Below are 22550 nucleotides of genomic sequence, written 5' to 3'. Positions count from 1 at the left end.
TCCTGCTGTTCTCTTCTTGGCTTTACCATACTGGTCCCCTTGCTGACCTCATATGTGCCATGCACACTTCTCTTCTTGGGCTTCTGTCCTCATTTTTCCTTTTGTGGTGTTCTTCCCAACACGGCCAGGTTCCCCAGTTCTTTGCTCAAATGTTATCTTCTCAGAAAACTCTGAATACTAGTTATCTGATTAAAATTGTACACTGTCTTCTGCACACCTCTTCCCCATCCATGTACCCTGTACCCATTCATTTTCCTCCTCCTGTTATCTTTTAACATATATTATTACATATTACTTGTATTATCATTTGTTTTTCTTCTTGGAGTATAAGCTGTGCAAGGGAGCAGTTTTGGTTTTTACCTTACTGATGTATCCCAGACTTAATGAATAGTGTCTGGCAAACAGTTTGTCCTTAATAAACATTCATTGAATAAATGAATGAGTGAATTCATGTTTGCAGTCCCTGGTCAGCAGTTTTTTTTTTTTTTTTTTTAGCAGTTTTTTTTTGTTGTTTTATTAATTTATTATATGATAATATTATTTTCCTAAAAGTTAACATTAAGTATATATATTATTGTATTAATTAGATAGTAAATTTATAGTGCTTATATGCAAAATACTATTTTAAGCCCTTTATGCTTATTCCTGACAGCAACCTTATGAAATAGAAAGTGTTATTTTCTACTTTTAGAGACAAACTGAGGTCAAACTTGTCCAAAGTCATAGCTAAAAAGGGGAGGAACCAGACTTCACATTTAAGCCGTCGTTTAGGTACCTGAGTTTGCTCTTTAATATGATACCATGCTGCTCTTTCTGTTTTAAGAAAATTAGGTTTTTATTATGTTGTGTTGCAGACCATTTCCCCCCGTTTGTAATTTTCTGCCTTCAAAATAGTTAATACTTATTTAGTAAAAATGAAGTGAAAGTTGCTTAGTCGTGCGATCCCATGGACTCTCCAGGCCAGAATTCTGGATGGGTAGCCTTTCCCTTCTCCAGGAGATCTTCCCAACCCAGGGTTCAAACGCAGGTCTCCCACATTGCAGGCGGATTCTTTACTGTTGGAACCACCAGGGTAGTAAAAGTAATTTAGTACTATTTTTCTTTGAGGGTTTTTTATTTCTTAGAAGAGCCTTCTTGATTCTAAGATAAAGTAAATTCACTCATTTCCCCCTTAATTTTGATTTGTAGAAGCTTAAAGTAGTCAGGTACATATTTTTATATCATCTTGACAGCACTGAGATTTTGTCTGAAAGGGACAAAAATCTCTAGAACAATGGTTAGGAACCTAGCATAGTCATTTCTCTCAATCCATGGTTCCACAACTGCAAATTCAACCAACCTTTGATCAAAAATATTTGAAAAATAGTTCCAGAAAGTTCCTCAGACTTGAATTTGCCACCCATACTGGCATATATAGCATTTGCATTGTATTTCCAACTCTTTACATTGTGTTTATATTTTATTATAAGTAATCTATAGAGATGGTTTAAGTATATAGGAAGATATGCATAAGTTATAGGGAAACGACTATGCTATTTTATGTGAGGTTTGAGCGTAAGTGGTTTTGGTGTCCTTAGGAGTTCTAGAACCAACCCCTGTGGATCCTGAGTGATGAAAAATGACTATGCTGATTCAAGTAAGATATAATTGAGAATAGGCTGTGGGGATATACAGGAAAAGATTGATTTCAAGAAATATTTGGAAGGGAAAATATGCAGGTTTTTGTGGTTGATTAGCTGTGAGTCAGAGGAAGGCCTCAAGATTAAGTCCCGGAGTTTCTGATTGTGACGGTTTGGAAAAGGAGTAATAAATAATCCTTGTGGTGCCATTGTCAGTTGGCCAGATGAATTTGATGGAGATAAGGTAAAATAGGAAGGAACAGGTTTGGAGGATAAAATGACATTCAGTTTTAAATCTGTTGAATTCAAGATGCCAGTTAAAAATCTCATTCTTAGTGTTTGCTAGGCAAACTCAGTAGGCAGTTTGATAATGACTGGTAGCTTAATGAAGAGCCTTAGACTGCTACATTTAGCTGTGTGGGTGCATGGGCTACTTCCCTGCTCTGTTGTCTTCAGAAATGTATCATTGATGCAACTGGGTAGCTTGGGAGGAACTGTAAAAAGACTTTGTGCGTGTGGTGTATATGATAATGGATGTTCGCAGCTATATTTCTCATCACTCAGAAGAAAACTCAGATATTTTAGAACTCAGAAGGACTTTCTCAGGTCACCTAATATTAGCTATATCATTTTAGCATTTCTGAATACTTTGTCACTACTTCCACTGGCTGTTTTCTCCTCTAACTCCCTTTCACTTACTCTTGTTTTCCCACTTTGCTTTTGTTGTTCCTTTGTCTTTTTCACTTTTGCATCCCTTTCTTTGTAGCTTATGCCTTATAAAGGTGCTGCTTAACTGATTAGAGACATTAAAAGGTTTCCAGTTCCCTTGTAGGGAAGAACTTTGGGCTGAGGCTTCAGTGATCTCTGAATAGAGCAGCACAACTATTCTTGGGGGGCCAATGCTTCAGTGATCTCTGAATAGAGCAGCCACAACTATTGTTGGGGGGCCAAGGCTTCAGTGATCTCTGAATAGAGCAGCACAACTATTGTTGGGGGGCCAAGGCTTCAGTGATCTCTGAATAGAGCAGCACAACTATTCTTGGGGGGCCAAGGCTTCAGTGATCTCTGAATAGAGCAGCACAACTATTCTTGGGGGGCCAAGGCTTCAGTGATCTCTGAATAGAGCAGCCACAACAACTATTCTTGGTTTTTGCACTCAGTGAAATGCTTCATAGGTTCCTCCTGGAGCTCCATGTCATAAACACTTCTCTTAAATTTTGCTTTAGGAACTGCAGCCATGAATGAAGAAACTATAGATGGAACAAATGGATGCAACAAAGTGCGGACTGGTACTCAGAATGAAGCAGCATTACTTGCTTTGATGGAAAAGACTGGATACAACATGGTTCAAGAAAATGGGCAAAGGAAGTTTGGTGGCCCACCTCCAGGTGTGGATTTCTTTATGTTCAAAAAATTGCATGTTTAATGCTGTCATTTACATTAGATATATATCTCCACAAGTATCCCAAACAAATAACTCTTTCCTTGAAACCACTTTAAGACCTCAGCAGTCATTTTTACTGTTGTGAAGGAAAAGAGGTAGATTACATTTGTCATGCGTGTCTTTCCCTAAACATTCTACTGTTGGTTTAAGTAGCAGTTAAGAAACAAGTCAGGATTAGGTCAGTGGGGAAAGTGGACTCTAGCTGTGAAAGGGGAGGGCATTTGGGGAAGAATCAGAAAGAGGAACAAGTAAAGGAGTGATGTTTATACTAGACGCAAGCAGATTATTAGATACCATGTTTTGCCTTTCTACCAGTAGCCAGTACAGTTTCCTTGCTCAAAACCCTCCAGTTAACTTTCTGTGAAACCCAAACGAGAGCCATGGCCTCTCACTGCAGTGACGGCTGCTTTGCCTGTCATTTACTCCTCTCCCAAGTATGCGTTTCCCGTACAGACCTGCTTGCTGTGTGTTGTTCTAAGATGACTAATATAAAAAACACTTGTTTTTTTCTTTTTTCTGATACATTCCCAAGGCTGAGTCCTTCATTTCAGTCAGGTCTCTGCTTAAACCTCATGTGCTTAGAAAAGATGTACCTGATTACCAAAAATATCAACCTTTCTGTGGCTTTATTTTTCTTCATAGCACTCGCTATTCATTGTCTTCTTTTTCTATTGAATATAAGCTTCATGAGGGAAGGCGGCTTCTAGTTTGTTCATTGTTGTATCCCTAATATGTATAATAGTGCATGGCATATAGAAGGCTCACAGTAAATCTGTGGAATGAATTATTGAATAGGAAACATAAATACCTTATTAGAATTTGTCTATTTATTTTTGTTTTTCAGGTTGGGAAGGTCCACCCCCACCTCGAGGCTGTGAAGTTTTTGTAGGAAAAATACCTCGTGATATGTATGAAGATGAGTTAGTTCCTGTATTTGAAAGAGCTGGGAAAATATATGAATTTCGACTTATGATGGAATTTAGTGGTGAAAATCGAGGTTATGCTTTTGTGATGTATACTACAAAAGAAGAAGCCCAGTTAGCCATTAGAATTCTTAATAATTATGAAATTCGACCAGGGAAATTTATTGGCGTGTGTGTAAGCTTGGATAATTGCAGATTATTTATTGGAGCTATTCCGAAAGAAAAGAAGAAAGAAGAAATCTTGGATGAAATGAAGAAAGTTACAGAAGGAGTTGTAGATGTCATTGTCTACCCAAGTGCAACTGATAAGACCAAAAATCGTGGTTTTGCATTTGTGGAATATGAATCTCACAGAGCTGCTGCTATGGCTAGGAGAAAACTAATTCCAGGTAAATTTATCCTTTTTCAAAGGTTATTTTTCTGTTAACCTTACCATACATTTGAAAAAACAGTAGTACCTCATAGATCAATTTATGAAAATATGTAGTGCCCTTGAAGAGGAATAGAAATTAAGAAAGTAAAACAAATGATTCTAAAAGAATATGATCCTATAAAATGAGTCATTATTTATAACAGTTTACTGATTTACTGAATGTATTCAGTTTTATTTAGCTGTTAGTTGTTTGATAAAAATAAAAAGGACAGTACCTAATCCTTCTAATAAAGGTCTGTTTTGAAGTGTATTTGTTTTTTTGACTCTCAAAATTAATTTCACTGTTAAGTCCTGTCTGGGTTCACCTTAGTAAAAACTTGTGTGAATAGGAAATTAATACTTTTACCAAATATATTATATGTATTTGAGTTTCTTCTTTGGAGAAACAGTTTTACTTATTTTTGACTTTGATTTATTTTAATTGTCTTCAAATTAATTTATTTTTTTATAGGAACCTTCCAACTGTGGGGCCATACCATTCAGGTAGATTGGGCTGACCCAGAGAAAGAGGTTGATGAGGAAACCATGCAGAGAGTTAAAGTTCTCTATGTACGAAATTTAATGATCTCAACTACTGAGGAAACAATTAAATCAGAATTCAATAAATTCAAACCTGGTACAGTTGAGCGAGTAAAGAAACTTAGAGATTATGCTTTTGTTCACTTTTTCAACCGAGAAGATGCAGTGGCTGCCATGTCCGTAATGAATGGAAAATGCATTGATGGAGCAAGTATTGAGGTAACACTGGCAAAACCTGTGAATAAAGAAAACACTTGGAGACAGCATCTTAATGGTCAGATTAGCCCCAATTCTGAAAACCTGATTGTGTTTGCTAACAAAGAAGAGAGTCACCCCAAAATTCTAGGCAAACCGCCAACTCTTCCAGCTCGTCTTAATGGCCAGCATAGCCCAAGTCCCCCTGAAATTGAAAGATGCACTTACCCTTTTTTTCCTGGAACAAAGCTTACTCCAATTAGTATGTATTCTTTAAAATCCAATCATTTCAATTCTGCAGTAATGCATTTGGATTATTACTGCAACAAAAATAATTGGGCACCACCAGAATATTATTTATATTCAACAACAAGTCAAGATGGGAAAGTACTCTTGGTATATAAAATCGTTATTCCTGCTATTGCAAATGGATCCCAGAGTTATTTCATGCCAGACAAACTCTGTACTACATTAGAAGATGCAAAGGAGCTGGCAGCCCAGTTTACATTACTTCATTTGGGTAAGTTTATAAGTACTTTAAACAATATAGTAGAATATGAAATTAGAAAGTATTATTATAGAGTATTTATAAATTTATTTTGTTTGAACTCAGTGGTGAGTATTTAACATAAATTTTACCTCAGTTTCGTGAACTTATGCTAAATTGTGTTGATACTTCTGTTTGATCTTCCTGTATTTAGCTTTTTATTTATTACTTACTAAGGCGGGGAGGACATTTGGTTTTGATTTACTGAGAGTTCATTATCTTGTTTTATCAATTTACTGTTTTCGTAGTGATTAATCCTCATGTGAAATAATTTCTATATAAGTTGCATTATTTATTACTTAAACCAGTTTATAAGAGTGTTTCTACATCCTTGGTGAAGTCTACACGATAATCTTTTTTTGAGGGCAGGCTTAGGCTTAAAATCAGAAGCATTTCAGATGGGTCATGTGTAGAGACACCTTATGCTCACCAATCTGGAAATCTGTCATTATTACTCATGAAAAACAAGAAGCATCATTAAGAGATGTTTATTACCATTCTCTTTATTTTCATGCTTTTAAAAAAGTTTCTCTGAAGCATTTGAGTGATAATTAAAACACACTTTGGGCCATATGCTAACTAAATATTTGGCATTGTGAAGAAAGAGATGTAACATCACTCTGGTATTTTCCTTCTGCTGTTTTTTACTGTTCTGGGTTAGTGTCTTGCCCTTGTACTAGTTTGTTTCATTTTTTAATGCAGCTGTAGATTTCAGTTGGTTATTACTTTGTGTTTAAAATAATATTTATTAGAAAATACTGGCTTATTGAAAGTTACAATAGAATGGAAAGGTCTCCTACTAAGGATTATAATTGTTCTTGATTATAATTGTTAGTCATAGCTTAAAATTTATTTGTTATATAGTTGCAGTATCATATTACTGAAGATTGCATCTATTTAAAGTTGATATTCTCAAATTTGTTAAGGAAAGGAAATCAAAAAGGAAAATCATTGTCAAAGGGAGAGTAATTTTTGTACCTCATTATAGACTTGCTTATTTATCATGGCCACTCTCATGCTATTATGAATATTTTTAGGAGATTCTGATTTGGAGGTGGAGTCAGAATTTTAGGGCTGAAGGGAGGTTCCCTACAAGAAACTTTAGAGCAGTGTTCTCAATTATTAGTTTAGAATTTGGAAATTTTACAATCATCTAAGTTAATAAAGTCTTAGATGTGATTTCTGTTAATGTGCAAAATATTGGGTTGGTCAGAAAGTTTGAGTTTTTCTGTATGATGATACATACATGCATGCTAAAGTCACTTCAGTCATGTCTGACTCTTTGCAACCCCATGGACTGTAGCGCGCAAGGCTCCTCTGTCCATGGGATTCTCCAGGCAAGAGTACTAGAGTGGGTTGCCATGTCCTCCTCCAGGGGATCTTCTCAACCCAGGGATTGAATCTGTGTCTCTTATATTTCCTGCATTGGCAGGCGGGTTCTTTTACCACTAGTGCCACCTGGGAAGCCTGTATGATGATAGAGAATAACTGAAACGAACTTTTTGGCCAACTCAATAGAATCCTTCAGTTTTTCTTTTAATAAAGACAGTCTGAGTTTATAAGATAATATTAGGTGGATAGCAAATGACTAACAGTGTTCTTAGAGAAAATGGATCAAATTATTCTTTCAAGGTGGAATGTTTGGCATTCAGTTGCTTAGCAAGGTACTTGTGCTTGAAACATTTTATTTCTATATGCGTTCATTTCCTTTACAAATTTAAATTTGCAAGATTCTTAAAACATTTTTTTTTAGTTTGTCAGATTTTCTGTTTAGACATAGTTTACCCATTTACTTTTAAATTCCATTATTAAGATGTTTTTCACTTGAGTCCTAGGGCCATAGTTAATGCCTATTCACCTGTAGTTCCCAAAGACAACCCCTGTTCATTTATAGTATTTCCAACTTGATTATGTTCATTAGGGATACAGTTAGTTTCAAGGAATGAAGTTCTTAGAGGGCACAGACAGTTTGTTTTAGTCTTCTATTACAGATTTTATCAATGTATATCAAAACTGCTTATAAAAAGTTGAACAGTTTCATTTTATTTTTTTTTCAGTTTCAGTTCATCATCAGAGACAAAAGCCAAGATCCAAATACAAGCCAAAATTTGAATTTCATCCACAAGGCCAGAGCCCTTGTCTATAGATAGTAGCGCACAAACTGTGATTGACTAGAAATACGAGTGAAGGCTGAGTTAAGAGGCAGCTAAGCAGGAAAAGAGAAATCAAAGAAGTTGAAGAATCAGAAATCAGAAGTCTAGAAATCTTTAATAAGAAAACAAATATCAGACCTTCAGAGGTCTCTAACGTAGGCAGCCGGAAAGCGACATATTGCCACAGGGCAGGCTAGGGGTAAATTGAATACTGTTGGCAGTGCTCTGGCGTGCTTGTTCCTTCTGTTAGCATTGGATCCTTTGGGCTGTAATGAACTGTGCCTTTTTATGTACGGTTTCCTTTAAATAAAGATTGCAGAGTTTCACTGGGTGACTCAGGGTTGAGATCAGTTGGTGATAGTGGTGTGTTTTTAGAGGGGGAGAGGTGCTGTGTTATTGATGTTCTGCACGTTTCAAGCATTGGATTGTTCTGAGATCTTGAGAGGTTGCTACTGGTTCCTGGAATTCCTCAAATGTGAGTGAAAGTTGCTCAGTCATGTCAGACTCTGTGACTCCATGGACTATACAGTCCATGGAATTCTCTAGGCCAGACTACTGTAGTGGGTAGCCTTTCCCTTCTATAGGGGATCTTTCCAACCCAGGGATTGAACCCAGGTCTCCCGCATTGCAGGCAGATTCTTCACCAGCTGAACTATCAGGGAAGCCCCCTCAAATGTTCATTAAGTATGAAATCATATTTTGGTTCTATTTTCTTGAAGAATTTGAATCTAATTTCCTAGATAGTAAATTTAACTGCTATTAATATTTTAAGATGTTTTCTTTAGGTGTTGCATTTTGTTTGCTTTGACACTCTTCTCTTTCAGTTTTGATGCTATTTTGATGCTATTAAATCTTACCTTAATGATCTTTGGCTGTCCTATCCTATATAAACAGTCATTTGCCTTTTTGTCTCAGAGCTCTTTAAGAATGTGCTTTCACTATCCACATTTGTTTTAGCTTCACTATGCCTGTTTTTCAAGTCTGAAAATAAAAAAGAAAAAAGAGATTTAATTTAGTTAAATGATGATTATTGGTGTTGAGGGACATAGAAGTTATTTCAAGGGAGAGCAGGCATCTTATATAAGTACCAAAATCAGAGTACTTCTGGCGACCATTTAGTGCTCTTACTAGAGTCCAAAATATTCTTGTTGCATAGTAACGTAAAATGAATTTTTAAAATATATTGGGTTTTTTGTTTCCATTTATAGTAAGCTTTATTTTAAGCAAAATAATTTAAGAAAAGCTGGAAGCTGGGGTTCTTGCCAAAATTGAACCCTTATTATTATTATTTTTTACTTCAAAGATAGAGACCATCTTCATCTTCCAAATGTCATAGAGCAACCTCCCTGGAAACTCAGTACCCAACCAACAAGATAAGAAATTACCTATCACTTGGTTATTCAGTGTTAGGAAGCTGTAATAAATGGGATACTCAGTAGGTTTAACGGCTTCCCTGGTGGCTCAGCAGTAAGGAGTCTGCCTGCAGTGCAGATGTGGGTTCCGTCCCTAGGTTGGGAAGATCCCCTGGGGAAGGAAATGGCAACCCACTCCAGTATTTTTGCCTGGAAAATCCCAGGGACAGAAGAGCCTGGCAGGCTACAGCCCATTGGGTTGCAAAGAATTGTGCATGACTTAGCAACTAGACCACCACACCACCATCAGTAGGTTTAATGGGTAGAATACAGACTTGGGGGATAGGAGATAGGCTCTATACTAAATATTTGGTGTATGGAAACATCTCGGGTCATTCCGTATCACATCTTTTTACGTAAGCCTTTTCTATCTCATAATTTTTATCTGTTTAATAATTGATCAGACTATCAGTGTGAATAATCCTGCTTTTCCTAAAACTTTCTTTGCCTCTGTCTTGAATCTGGGCCTTCCAGTATTGCCATGGCTTTCTTCAGGAGGAGTCTTCACTATTTAGGAAACAGATATCAAGGTGATAAAGGAAAGTCCTAGTTTTGTAAGTAGAAAAGTCCTGGAGAATACTTACTGAAAGGAGGGAGGTAGTCTTAGTGTGTGATGATAATTGATTCTGTTAAATAATTTAACAAATAACTGTAGGCAAGACATTTCTCATTTCTATGTTTGTTCATTCCTGATGCAAATGGTAGTTTTTTTTACTTGAATGACCACCTAAAACACTTTAAAAACAGGAGTGAAGAACAAGCTGGTTTGTGACATTGATTTAATTTCGTCTGAAATCTTGCACTATTGCTATGACTGATGAGATTTAATTAAAGAACAAATCTTTTTTGAATGCCTCTTTTGTGTGAATTGTACTTTACTAAGCAGTCTGGACCTAAAGGTAAATAAAACATTGTTTTGGCTCTTAAGGAGTCATATCTGCTGAAGAAGGCAGAGGTGTGAACTCTTTGCATAGTTACTTTGGGAACACAGAGATGTGCTTTGGTGATTTCAGTCAGATATTTAGAATTAGAAATAGAAAATATGTGGACTTTAGTTAATCACAATTTCATCGGTTCTACTTTTTGAAACTTTGTGGATATTTTCTTTCTTTTTTAGTACAGCTGTGTTGACTATGCTTGATTTTTCTCTGTGCAAGTAATGTTTTTCTTAGATGAATCCGTTTTGATTTGTGTGGACCAGTTTATGTGTGAATATTCATCTTTTTTACATGTTCTGTACTTTTTTCAGCATTTTTTGGTTGACCTGCATGTTGCTTCTCATATTTGACTTTGTAATGACATACATCATCAGAATCTTTTTTTTTTTTCTGGTCATTGAGTGCTAAAATATTAAATATATATATTCTAAGCACATGACCGTTATGTTTGCTATCCCTTTAATATCATTAAAAGATTAGAGGATTAGGTTTTTCTGTTGTCACTTGTAACTTGGTTGAAAGTTATGAAATAGAAGACACAGTAAGATGAAGAAATACTATTCTGAGAAGTTTTCATCTGAAAAATAATTGGTGCTGTTTTCTTATCATTATTTGCTATCATTATTGCTATTATCATTATATTGCTATTGCTATATTGCTATTATCATTATTGCTATCATATTTCCAGATTGATGGGCAGAAATTAAAAAAATTTTAAGTTTAAAAATTTGCCAATAAATTGCTTTGAAACAAAGAGAAACTTGTCTAGTTCCTTATATTTAAGAAATTTTAGGAGACACTTAAGCTAAATATAATGGTTATAGTGAAATTTTAAATTGTAAATAATTAGAAAAATTAACACTTTTAGAAAGTTAATCTTTTCTTTCCAGTTTTAATTATGAATCTAACTTTTATACTATTTTAAGCTTATATTTTAAAGAAAAAAAGTAATTTTCTTAATTTGCTTTAAAATTCACCTAGTTAAGTGGGATGAGCACCAACATTTTATACATTAATTTGTTTTCATATGACCAAGTGGTGAGGTGAAAATTCCATTAACTCAACTATGTGTCTTTGGACCTCTGAGAGGGCCCCGTGTTTGTGAAAATGTGTTTTTATTCCTCTTGAAACTTACAGTTTTTTTTTTTCCCAGAAGATCATCGTTTGGTATTACTCATAATTTTTATCTTACTAACACTTGTTTTAACGGACCATAATTTTTATGAAGTTGTTGCTGTCAGAGAAGCTTAATAAAGAGTACTCAAGTAAAAGAAGCTGTAGTCTCAGCTGCCAACAGAATGTGGCCGTGAGATGGGCCACCTCTGTGGGCCATGGCGCCGCCATCTCTGAAACACCAGGGTTTTACTTGGTGACTGCTAAGGAGGTCACTTCCCCCAAATCTATGGTTTTGTTTAAAGTATGATAAAAACTCTGTAAAGAACCAAAAAACAACACTTGAGTTTTTCTTATGCATGCTGAGATAGAATTCAGATAGTTTAAATCAAGAGCTGCTTTTGTCAGAATTAACCCTTTTCTCAGTTTAATGCTCCTTCTTTCATATAATTCAAAACTTGTTTGTCTGCTTCACAGCAAAAACAACTAGATTAAGAAAATGAGTTAGCCTATTTCATTTTCATGATAACAAGTAATTATTTTTTCTTTCCATGCATTTGTCAATTGGTTACAATCAAAACCAAGATTTTATAAAGCAACCTAATTACTTAGCAATTTGGAAATTAGTTTTTGTACCAGAGAATCTAGGAAATTAATGATGTATATTAAAACATATATGACCAGTATTTATTCCAGTTATAGTATTAGCTGACAAATGTGATCAGTGATTTCATTTACTTTATACATTCATTTAGTCATCCTTAATCTTCCATCCTACAGTTTCTTAGTATCTTTGGTTAATACATTTCTAAAATTCTTTTTCTAATACACTAGTTTTAATAGTAGCTACTGATTTTTAATTTATAAACAATGTATGATATTTAATATTTAAAAAACCCATGCTTTGTAAATTTTCCTCTAGTGTAATAGGCCACAGTAAATTTTGCATATGTGCATTCTTAGATATCAGGAGCAACTCAAAATTTTGCCGCATGGTATCCCCTAAATATATTTTTCAATGTGGCTTTAAAAGGAATTTCAGTATTGATTTTTTTCTCTCCTCTAAAGCTTACTTATTTTGGAGGGTTTAGAATAGTGAAAATCTGTAGAAGCTGCACTATTATGCCTTTATTTCTGCTTCCTACTTAATATTTAGTAGACAGTAATTGCTGATGCTGTAAAATGAATGGACTAGTGAATGGGGATGGAAGCTGTTTGGAAAAATGATTTTACTGTGATGAATTTATTCAAGTGATCATTTGTGCTTTTAACCACTTTAAAATTACTCAATGTCAGTTGCTTCCAAGCCTTTTGGTGAGGATTAAATGTAGTACCTGATCTTATTAGTTAATTTCAGATATAGTATCTGTATTAGAGCAAGTCATGCTCTGTCATAGAGTGATACATATTCTATCCAAGACCTGATAGTGCATTACCTCTAAGAAGAGTGTACTTGCCTCTGGAGAGTCAAAAAAAATAAAAAAAAACTCTAGTTTCCCCAGGTTATTAGAATCTCTCAATCGCCAAAATATTAATAACAACTTGGATTTTCTTGCCCTTAAGTTTGGAATATTTGGTTAAAGGTCATTAGTTATATGTGGGCCTTTGCTTACCACAAGTGACATGTGAGTTATAAAATTTATTTACAATAATTCATATTTTAAGAGAATCATTTATTTGGCTAAATGTATATCTTTCTGCATTGCCTTTAGCAAATACAGTCTTACACACCACTGTTAATGATTTCTACTATAAATGTACTTATAACTTCCAGTTAAGAAGCGTATCAGAGTGCAATCATTAGAAAACATCAGTCTGTTCAATTGTTTTGCCTGACAATTTGATAAGTGTACTCTAAACTTCCTCGAATTCTTTTTTTAACTTACCACTTTGCATGCAAACTGAAAAGTATGCCCAGTTCTTGACTGAAAGCTTTGAGAATTACCACAGAGGGAGCACCTCAGTGTAACCACTGCTGTGTGCTCAGCGGTTTCAGCCGTGTCCGACTCTGCAGCGCCATGGGCTGTAGCCTCCCAGGCTTCTCTGTCCATGGGATTTTCCAGGCAAGAGTACTGAAGTGTGTTGCCATTTTCTCCTCCAGGGGCTCAACTTGTGTCTCTTAAGTCTCCTGCTGGCCAGCAGGTTTTTTACCACTAGTGCCACCAAGGAAGCTGTAATCACTAGGGGAAGACCAAATATCAATACCCTAGAATGGTACTGTACTCCTACTCAGATATCTCTGTTCCCAAAGGAAACTCATCTTCCGACTACTTCTGTTTTAGAAATTTGTACAGAATTTTGTATATTTTTGTCTGGCTTATTTTGACATTATGTTTATGAAATTGGCCTGCATTGTTATATGTACTGTCATCTGTGTAAGGATTCCATCAAAATCATACAGTTTGCTATTTCTGTTAGAAATTTGAGTGCTTCATATTTGAGCTGTTTGAATAACGATGCTATGAATATTCTTGTACATGGTGGGTTTTTCTGGTGTACATTTGAATGTGTTTCTGTTGAATACACAGGCATAAAAGTGGTAGGTACTATTTTTAAAACTTGAGTGCATATGTGCTCAGTCACTTCGGTCATATCCTATTCTGTGTGACACTATAGACTGTAGCCTGCCAGGCTTCTCTATCCATGGAATTCTCCAGGCGAGAATGCTGGAGTAGGTTGCCATGCCCTCCTCCAGGGGATCTTCTGCACCCAGGGATTGAACCTGAGTCTCTTAGGTCTCCTGCCTTGGCAGGCAGGTTCCCTACCACTAGTGCCACCTGGGGAGCCTTTAAAAGTTGAGCAGATAAGGCCAAACAGTTTTCCAAAGTGATTATATCAATTTATACTTTACTAGCAGTACATGGGTTTCAGTTGTTCCATATCCCTGCCACCACTTTGAATATTATTATTAGTCTCTTGATATTGAATATTCTGGCTAGATATATATTGCTGTCTCACTGGGATTATAACTTTTGTATCACTGTTGAGTAATGGATAGTGAGCATCTTTTAATAAGATTATAGGGCATTAAGATGATCCCTTTGATGAAATGTCTCCTTTTAAATCTTTTGTCTCTTTCTTATATTGGGTTTTTTTTTTTTTTTTTAAAGGTACAAGCCCGTTGTTGGATATATACTTTACAAATACCTTCTTCCACTAGTGGCTTACCTTTCTACTCTCTACATGATATACTTTGAAAAGGACAGAAGTTCTTAATTTTAGTGTGGTTTACTTTATCAGTCTTTAAAAGTTAGTACTGTTTGTGCCCTGCTTAAGAAATCTTTGCTTACCTCAAGGTGATAAAATATTCTCCCGTATTATCTTTTAGAAACTTTTATCTTTCAAATTTAGTGAGGTTGTGAAGTATGTATTGTATGTATATGTATGTATACATTTACATATATATTGGTATAAGTCTTACTCTAGATTCTGTATTTTCTTCCATTGATCGATTTTATTACAGCATCTTAATTATGAAAATCTTGATATTTAGTAGAGAATTATCTTCCCATACTTTTTTCGTTTCTTCACAATTACCTTGACTCATCTTAGCCTTTATAGTTCCATATAAATTTTAGAATCAATTGTAAATTTTCACCAAAAAATATCCTACTAGGGATTTGGTTGGAATCTGTAGCTCCATTTGTGATGAAATGACATTTTTATACTATTGGGCTTTCTGATCCATGAAACTTATAGATCTATACATTTATTTAGACTTTCTTTAATTTTTGTAAACACTCAATAGTTTATAAATGTTTTTATTAGATTTATTCCTGAGTCTTAGTAGTTTTTCACTGCCATTGTAAATGCTGCCTTTTATTTCTATTTCTAATTGTTTCTGTTTGTATAAATGCAATTTACATATTATGTATTGTGTAATACTATTTATTTGAGTATAATGGTTTGACTCTATATTATTTAAAAATTTCCTACTTACACAGTCATATCACCACCAAAAAGTGGGATTTTTTTCCTCCTTTTCTGTCCTTTCACTTTTCTTTTTTTCTCTTGCTTTATTGCACTGGCTAGAACCACTTATCCAGCCTTGAATACAAATAATCATAGAAGGCATTCTTAAATCCTTTCAGTATTTCTCGGTTAAGCTATGGTGTTTACTGTGGTTCTTATAGAAGCTCTTTATCATGGCCCTTCTATTCATAGTTTGCTCAGAGGTTTTATCACAAATGGGTGATGAAGTTTTTCTGCATCTTTATGGATAATTATATAATTTTATCTATTATTCTTTTAATGTTAACTGCATTGATTGATATTTGAATGTGACACTAGTCTTGCATTTCTGAAATAAACCCAGTTGGTTCATGATATATATTATTCTTTTTAATGTATTATTAAATTTCATTTTTATATTTTCTTTAGGATTCTTATATCTGTGTTCATTAATGGGATTGGCCTATACTTTTCCTCATAAAAACATTTACTAAATTTTTTCTCTTTTAATGTTCTATGGAAGAGTTTGGTTTGCGTTATATGTATATTTTTGGATATGTGGAATATCATTTAAGAAGTCATCTTAGAGTTTTCAGCCTTTCTTTTATTACACTGTACATTTCAAGGCTACAAATTGCCCTTTTAAGTGTGGTTGTAGCTTTGTCACATATGTCTTGATGTTGTTGATTTTTATCTTTATTTATTTGAAAATACTTCATTTTGAAGTATTTCACATGAGTATAAATTTTAAACATATGAAGATTTCCATAGTTATATTTTTGTTTTTTATTTTGCTGTGATCAAAATGTATATTATGGATCATTTCTGTACTTTGTCTTTTGTTTTTTAATGATTAATTAGATTAAATAATTCATGCCTGATTAAAAAGAATGTATTTCCAGTTGTTAATTGCAGTGTATTTAGTTTGCTAGGGTTGCTGTGGCAAAGTATAGCATTCTGTTTGACTTGAGCAACAGAAATTTATTTTTCCATAGTTTTGGAGTCTAGAAATAAAAAATCAAGGTGTTTGGTTCCCTCTAAAGTTGGTAGGGGAGAGTCTCCTTGCACCTGTTAGCGTCAAGTATTTGCCAGCAGCCCTTTGGTTCGTTGGCTTCTAGGCATGACTGCAGCCTCTGCCTCTGCTGAGTGAGGGTGTCTTCTCCCTGCATCTTTCTGTGTCTTCATGAGGCATCTTCTCTGTGCCTCTCTGTTTCTGTCAGGGTGTCCAGCATGCTAGATTAAGAGTCCCTGCTGTGGGCTTCCCCAATGGCTCAGCAGGCAAAGGGTCTGCCTGCAGTGCAGGAGACACAGGGGATGCAGGTTTGGTCCCTGGCTTGGGAAGGCCCCCTGGAGGGGGAAAATGGCAATGCACTCCAGTATTCTTGCCTGGAGAATTCCATGGACAGAGGAACCTGGCAGACTATAGTCCATGGGGTCACCAAGAGTTGGACACTGTTGACCAACTGAGCACATACTACTCCAGGGTGACCTCATCTTAACTAATCACATTTGTAATTAACCTGTTTCCAGTTGAGGTCACATTACGAGGTGCTAGGGATTAGAACTTCAGCATACCATTTTTGGGCACATGATTCAACTCATAAATTAGACTAGGTTTACTAATCATATGTAAAATCCTTTATCTTTCATGTGTTTTGGGTGCTTATTCTATTACTGTGAGAGGGTTGTGAAAATTACCCATTGTGACTACAAATTTGGCTTTTCCTCCTTTTGGTTCTGTCAGTTTTTGCTTTATATAATTTTAGGTTGTATATTATTAGGTGCATAGTAATCTAGAATTGCTATGTTTTTCTGGTGAAGCATACATTTTATTATTATACTGTCATTCTATCTCTATTATGCATTGTTGTTGTTTTGTTCAGTGGCTAAATTGTGTATGACTCTGCAACCCCGTAGACTGCAGCACACCAGACTTCCCTGTCCTTCACTATCTCCTGAAGTTTGCTCAAACTCAGGTCCATTGAGTTGGTGATGCCATCCAATCGTCTCATCCTCTTTTGCCCCCTTCTCCTCCTGCCCTTATCTTTCCCATCATCAGGGTATTTTCCAATGAGTTGGCTCTTCTCATCAGGTATTGGAGCTTCACCTTCAGCATCAATCCTTCTAATGAGTAGTCAGGGTTGATTTTCTTTAGGATGGACTGGTTTAATCTCCTTGTAGTCCAAAGGACTCTCAGGAGTCTTCCCTGGCACCACAATAAAGAAGCATCAATTTCAGCCTTCTTGATGGTCTAACTCTCACATCTGTACATGACTACTGGAAAAACCATAGCTTTAACTATACGGATGAAAAGTGATGTCTCTGCTTTTTAATACACTATTTAGGTTTGTCGTAGCTTTTCTTACAAGGGGCAAGTGTCTTTTAATTTTGTGGCTGCAGTCACCTTCTGCAGTGATTTTGAAGTTAAGAAAATAAATTCTGCTGCGGTTTCTACTTTTTCCCCATCTATTTGCCATGGAATGATGGGACTGGATGCCATGATCTTAGTTTTTTGAAGTTGACTTTTAAGCCAGCTTTTTCACTCTCCTCTTTCACCCTCATCAGGAGGCTCTTTAGTTCTTCATTTTGTGACGTGAGAGTGGTATCATCTGTATATCTGAGGTTATTGATATTTCTCTTGACAATCTTGACTCCTGTCATTCTTTCCTGCCTTAAAGAATACTTTTGATATTAACATAGGTTACCAGGCTTTCTTTTGATTAGGGTTTCACACATGTGTTTTATTCCATTTTTGAGCTTTTACTTTCCCTGCATTTTAGTTTTAAGATGACCCCAATGTAGAGTTCGTGTTGTTTGTGTTGCTGATACTTGGTTTTGTTGAAAGTCTGTGTTTTAACTGTTGGATCAGCTTGCATTTAATATACTTGCACGAATGTTAAGAATTAAGTTTCTTGTCTTGCCCTGTGCCTTCGATTCCTTGTTCTGAGTCCTTGTGTACTCACCCCCTTTCTCCTTTCTTGCTTTCCTTTAATGGATTGTTCAGTTGTTTTTTTCTGTCTTCCTCTTTTAGCTATGTTAGTCCTAGAGTCTTTATTACACTAGTTTTAACCTTGCAGCCTCCAGTATGTATGCTTTTTGGGGGGTTGCACTGCCTGGCGTACAGGATCTTCATTCCCTGACCTGGGATTGAACTCTCAGTCCCTGTGGTAGAAGTTCAGAGTCTTAACCATTGAACTACCAGGGGAGCCTCCAACATGTATTCTTAAGTTACTGAAATGTAATATTAATTAGTGCTTTTATTCCATTTCAGACAATGCAAGGACCTTAATACACTCTTAACTTATTAAATGTTCTCTTCCAATTTTTTGTAATGTCTTGATACCTCTGTATGTCTTAGGACTGTTTTAACACCCAAATACCTAATTATAGTAGTTTTTAGTTAACATAGATTTGCACTGTTTATATATCATTTCCTTTCCTCTTTATTTTCTGATGTTGCCAAGCATCAACTATGATTAATGACCCCTTCTTTATTCTGCTCAAAGAATATTCATTTGTGTTTTCTTTGGTATGAATATGCCAGTGACAGGTTATGTCCGTTTGTTTGCCTGACTATGTCTTTAATGCATCTGCCTTTTGAAAGGGTATTTTTACTGTACCAACTGTTACTTTCCATTAATTCCTTGAGGTTATTAATTCCATTCAGTCTTCAGGCTTCTGTTGTTTCTGTTGAGAAGTCAGATGAAATTTGCTTATTACTCCTTTTTTTATTAATTTATTTAATTGGAGGCTCATTACTTTACAGTATTGTGGTGGTTTTTGCCATACATTGCCATGAATCAGCAATGGTTATACATATGTCCCCCTGTCCCCAACCCCTCCTCCCACCTCCCTCCCCATCCCCTCCCATCCCCCTGGGTTGTCCCAGAGCACCGGCTTTGAGAACCCTGTCTCATGCATTGAACTTGGACTGGTCCTCCATTTCACATGTGGTAACATACATGTTTCAGTGCTATTCTCTCACATCATCCCACCCTCGCCTTCTCCCACAGAGTCCAGAAGTCTGTTCTTTACATCTGTGTCTCTTTTGCTGTCTCACATACAGGGTCATCATTGCCATCTTTCTAAATTCTATATATATGCAATAATACACTGTATTGGTGTTTTTCTTTCTGACTGACTTCACTCTGTATAATGAATAGGCTCTAGTTTCATCTACCTCATGAGAACTGATTCGAATGTGTTCTTTTTAATAGCTGAGTAATATTCCATGGTGTATATGTACCACAGTTTTCTTATCCGTTTGTCTGCCAGTGGACATCTAGTTTGCTTCCATGTCCTGGCTATTGTAAACAGTGCTGCGATGAACATTGGGGTACACATGTCTCTTTCAGATCTGGTTTCCTGAGTGTGTATGCCCAGAAGTGGGATTGCTGGGTCATATGGCGGTTCTGTTTTCAGTTTTTTAAGGAATCTCCCCATGTTCTCCATAGCGGCTGTACTAGTTTGTGTTCCCACCAACAGTGTAAGAGGGTTCCCTTTTCTCCACACCCTCTCCAGCATTTATTGTGTGTAGACTTTTTGATAGCAGCCATTCTGTTGTGAGATAGTACCTCATATGTTGAGCATCTTTTCATGTATTTGCTAGCCATCTGTATGTCGTCTTTGGAGAAATGTCTATTTAGTTCTTTGGCCCATTTTTTGATTAGGTCATTTATTTTTCTGGTATTGAGCTGCATGAGCTGTTTGTATATTTTTGAGATTAATTCTTTGTCAGTTGCTTCACTTGTTATTACTTTCTCCTGCTCTGAAGGCTGCCTTTTCACCTTGCTTATAGTTTCCTTAGTTGTGCAAAAGCTTTTAAGTTCACTTAGGTCCCATTTGTTTATTTTTGCTTTTATTTCCATTACTCTAGGAGGTGGGTCATAGAGGATCTTGCTGTGATTTATGTCAGAGTGTGTTATGCCTGTGTTTTCCACTAGGAGTTTTATAGTTTCTGGTCTTACATTTAGATTTTTAATCCATTTGAGTTTATTTTTATGTATGGTGTTAGAAAGTGTTCCAGTTTCATTCTTTTACACGTAGTTAACCAGTTTTCCCAGCACCACTTACTTGTTAAAGAGATTGTCTTTTCTCCATTGTATATTTTTGCCTCCTTTGTCAAAGATAAGGTGTCCATAGGTGTGTGGATTTATCTCTGGGCTATTTTGTTCCATTGATCTATATATCTGTCTTTGTGCCAGTATCATACTGCCTTGATGACTGTAGCTTTGTAGTATAGTCAGAAATCAGGAAGGTTGATTCCTCCAGTTACATTCTTCTCTCTAAAGATTGCTTTGGCTATTTAAGGTTTTTTATATTTCCATTCAAATTATGAAATTATTTGTTCTAGTTCTCTGAAAAGTGCTATTTGCAGCTTCATAGAGATTGAATTGAATCTATAGATTACTTTGGGTAGTATACTCATTTTTACTATATTGACTCTTCTGATCCATGAACATGGTATATTTCTTTATTTATGTCATCTTTGATGTCTTCCATCCATATTTTATAGTTTTATATATATACATTTTTTGTTTATTTAGGTAGATGTATTCCTAACTATTTTCTTCTTTTCATTACAATGGTGAATGGGATGGTTTCCTTAATTTCTCTTTCAGTTTTCTCATTGTTAGTGTATAGGAATGCAATGGATTTCTGTGTATTAATTTTATATCCTTCAACTTTCCCATATTTATTGATTAGCTCTAGTAATTTTTTGGTGGTGTCTCTAGGGTTTTCTATGTAGAGGATCATGTCATCTGCAAACAGTGAGAGTGTGACTTCTTCTTTTCCAATCTGGATTCCTTTTATTTCTTTTTCTTCTCTGATTGCTGTGGCTAAAACTTCCAAAATTGTGTTGAATAGTAGTGGTGACTACTTGTCTTATTCCTGACTTTAGGGGAAATGCTTTCAATTTTTCACCATTGTGGATAATGTTTGCTGTGTAATAAACATATATGGCTTTTATTATGTTGAGGTATGTTCTTTCTATGCCTGCTTTCTGGAGAGTTTTTTTTTTTATCATAAATGGGTGTTGAATTTTGTCAAAGGCTTTCTCTGCATCTATTGAAATAATCATATGGTTTTTATCCTTCAATTTTTTAATGTGTATTACATTGACTTGGAGAAGGAAATGGCAACCCACTCCAGTGTTCTTGCCTGGAGAATCCCAGGGACGGGGGAGCTTGGTGGGCTGCCATCTCTGGGGTCGCACATAGTCGGACACGACTGAGGCGACTTAACAGCATTACATTGATTGACTTATGAATATTGAATAATCCTTGAATCCCTGGGATAAAGCCCACTTGGTCATGATGTGTGATCTTTTTAATATGTTGTTGGACTTTTTGCTAGCATTATGGTGAGGATTTTTGCATCTGTTCATCAGTGATATTGGCCTGTAGTTTTCTTTTTTTGTGGTGTCTTTCTCTGGTTTTGGCATTAGTGTGATGGTAGCCTTAGAGAATGACTTTGGGAGTTTACCTTCCTCTGCAATTTTCTGGAAGAGTTTGAGTAGGATAGGTGTTAGCTCTTCTCTAAATTTTTGGTAGAATTCACCAGTGAAGCCATCTGGTCCTGGGCTTTTGTTTGTTGGAAGATTTTTGATTACAGTTTCTATTTCCATGCTTGTGATGGGTCTGTTAAGATTTTTAGCTTCTTCCTGGTTCAAATTTTGGTTTATACTTTTCTAAGAATTTGTCTGTTTCTTCCAAGTCATCCATTTTATTGGCATATAGTTACTGATAGTAGTCTCTTATGGTCCTTTGTATGTCTGTGTTGTCTTGTGATTTCTCCATTTTCATCTGTAGTTTTGTTAATTTGAGTCTCCCTTTTTTTCTTGATAAGTCTGGCTAATGGTTTGTCTATTTTATCTTCACAAAGAACCAGCATTTTTGCTGTAGCCTCCTTTGTTTCTTTTTCATTTATTTCTGCCCTAATTTTTGTGATTTCTTTCCTTCTACTAACCCTGGGGTTCTTCATTCATCTTTTTCTAGTTGCTTTAGGTGTAAAGTTAAGTTATTTAATTGACTTTTCGCTTGTTTCTTGAGGTAAGCTTGTAATGATATGAACCTTCTCAGCACTGCTTTCACTGAATCCGATAGGTTTTGGGTTGTCGTGTTTTCATTTGTTTCTATGTATATGTTGAATTCCTTTTTGATTTCTTCCATGATTAGTTGGTTACTCAGAAGCATGTTACTTAGCCTCCATGTGTTTGTATTTTCAATAGTTTTTTTTCCCTGTAGTTGACATCTAATCTTACCATATTGTGGTCAGAAAAGATGCTTGAAATGTTTTCAGT

General features: G+C 35.6%; 1 protein-coding gene across 4 annotated transcripts in view; it reads left to right on the top strand.

The window, feature by feature from the left end:
• Positions 1 to 22550, top strand: part of RBM46 (RNA binding motif protein 46) — a 51638-nt gene that overhangs the window by 9865 nt on the left and 19223 nt on the right. For all 4 annotated transcript variants that reach the window (XM_043486970.1, XM_043486912.1, XM_043486838.1 and 1 more), the window contains 3 exons: positions 2846 to 3007; positions 3908 to 4375; positions 4871 to 5653. In XM_043486970.1, coding sequence (XP_043342905.1) covers positions 2857 to 3007; positions 3908 to 4375; positions 4871 to 5653 — 1402 coding nt within the window. In that variant the 5' untranslated portion in view covers positions 2846 to 2856. The remainder of the gene's footprint in view (positions 1 to 2845; positions 3008 to 3907; positions 4376 to 4870; positions 5654 to 22550) is intronic.

The sequence above is a fragment of the Cervus canadensis genome, chromosome 1 (genome assembly GCF_019320065.1).
Source record: "Cervus canadensis isolate Bull #8, Minnesota chromosome 1, ASM1932006v1, whole genome shotgun sequence".
NCBI lineage: Eukaryota > Metazoa > Chordata > Mammalia > Artiodactyla > Cervidae > Cervus > Cervus canadensis.
Note: the sequence above shows the minus strand (reverse complement) of the source record. Positions and strands in the feature narration are given on the sequence as shown.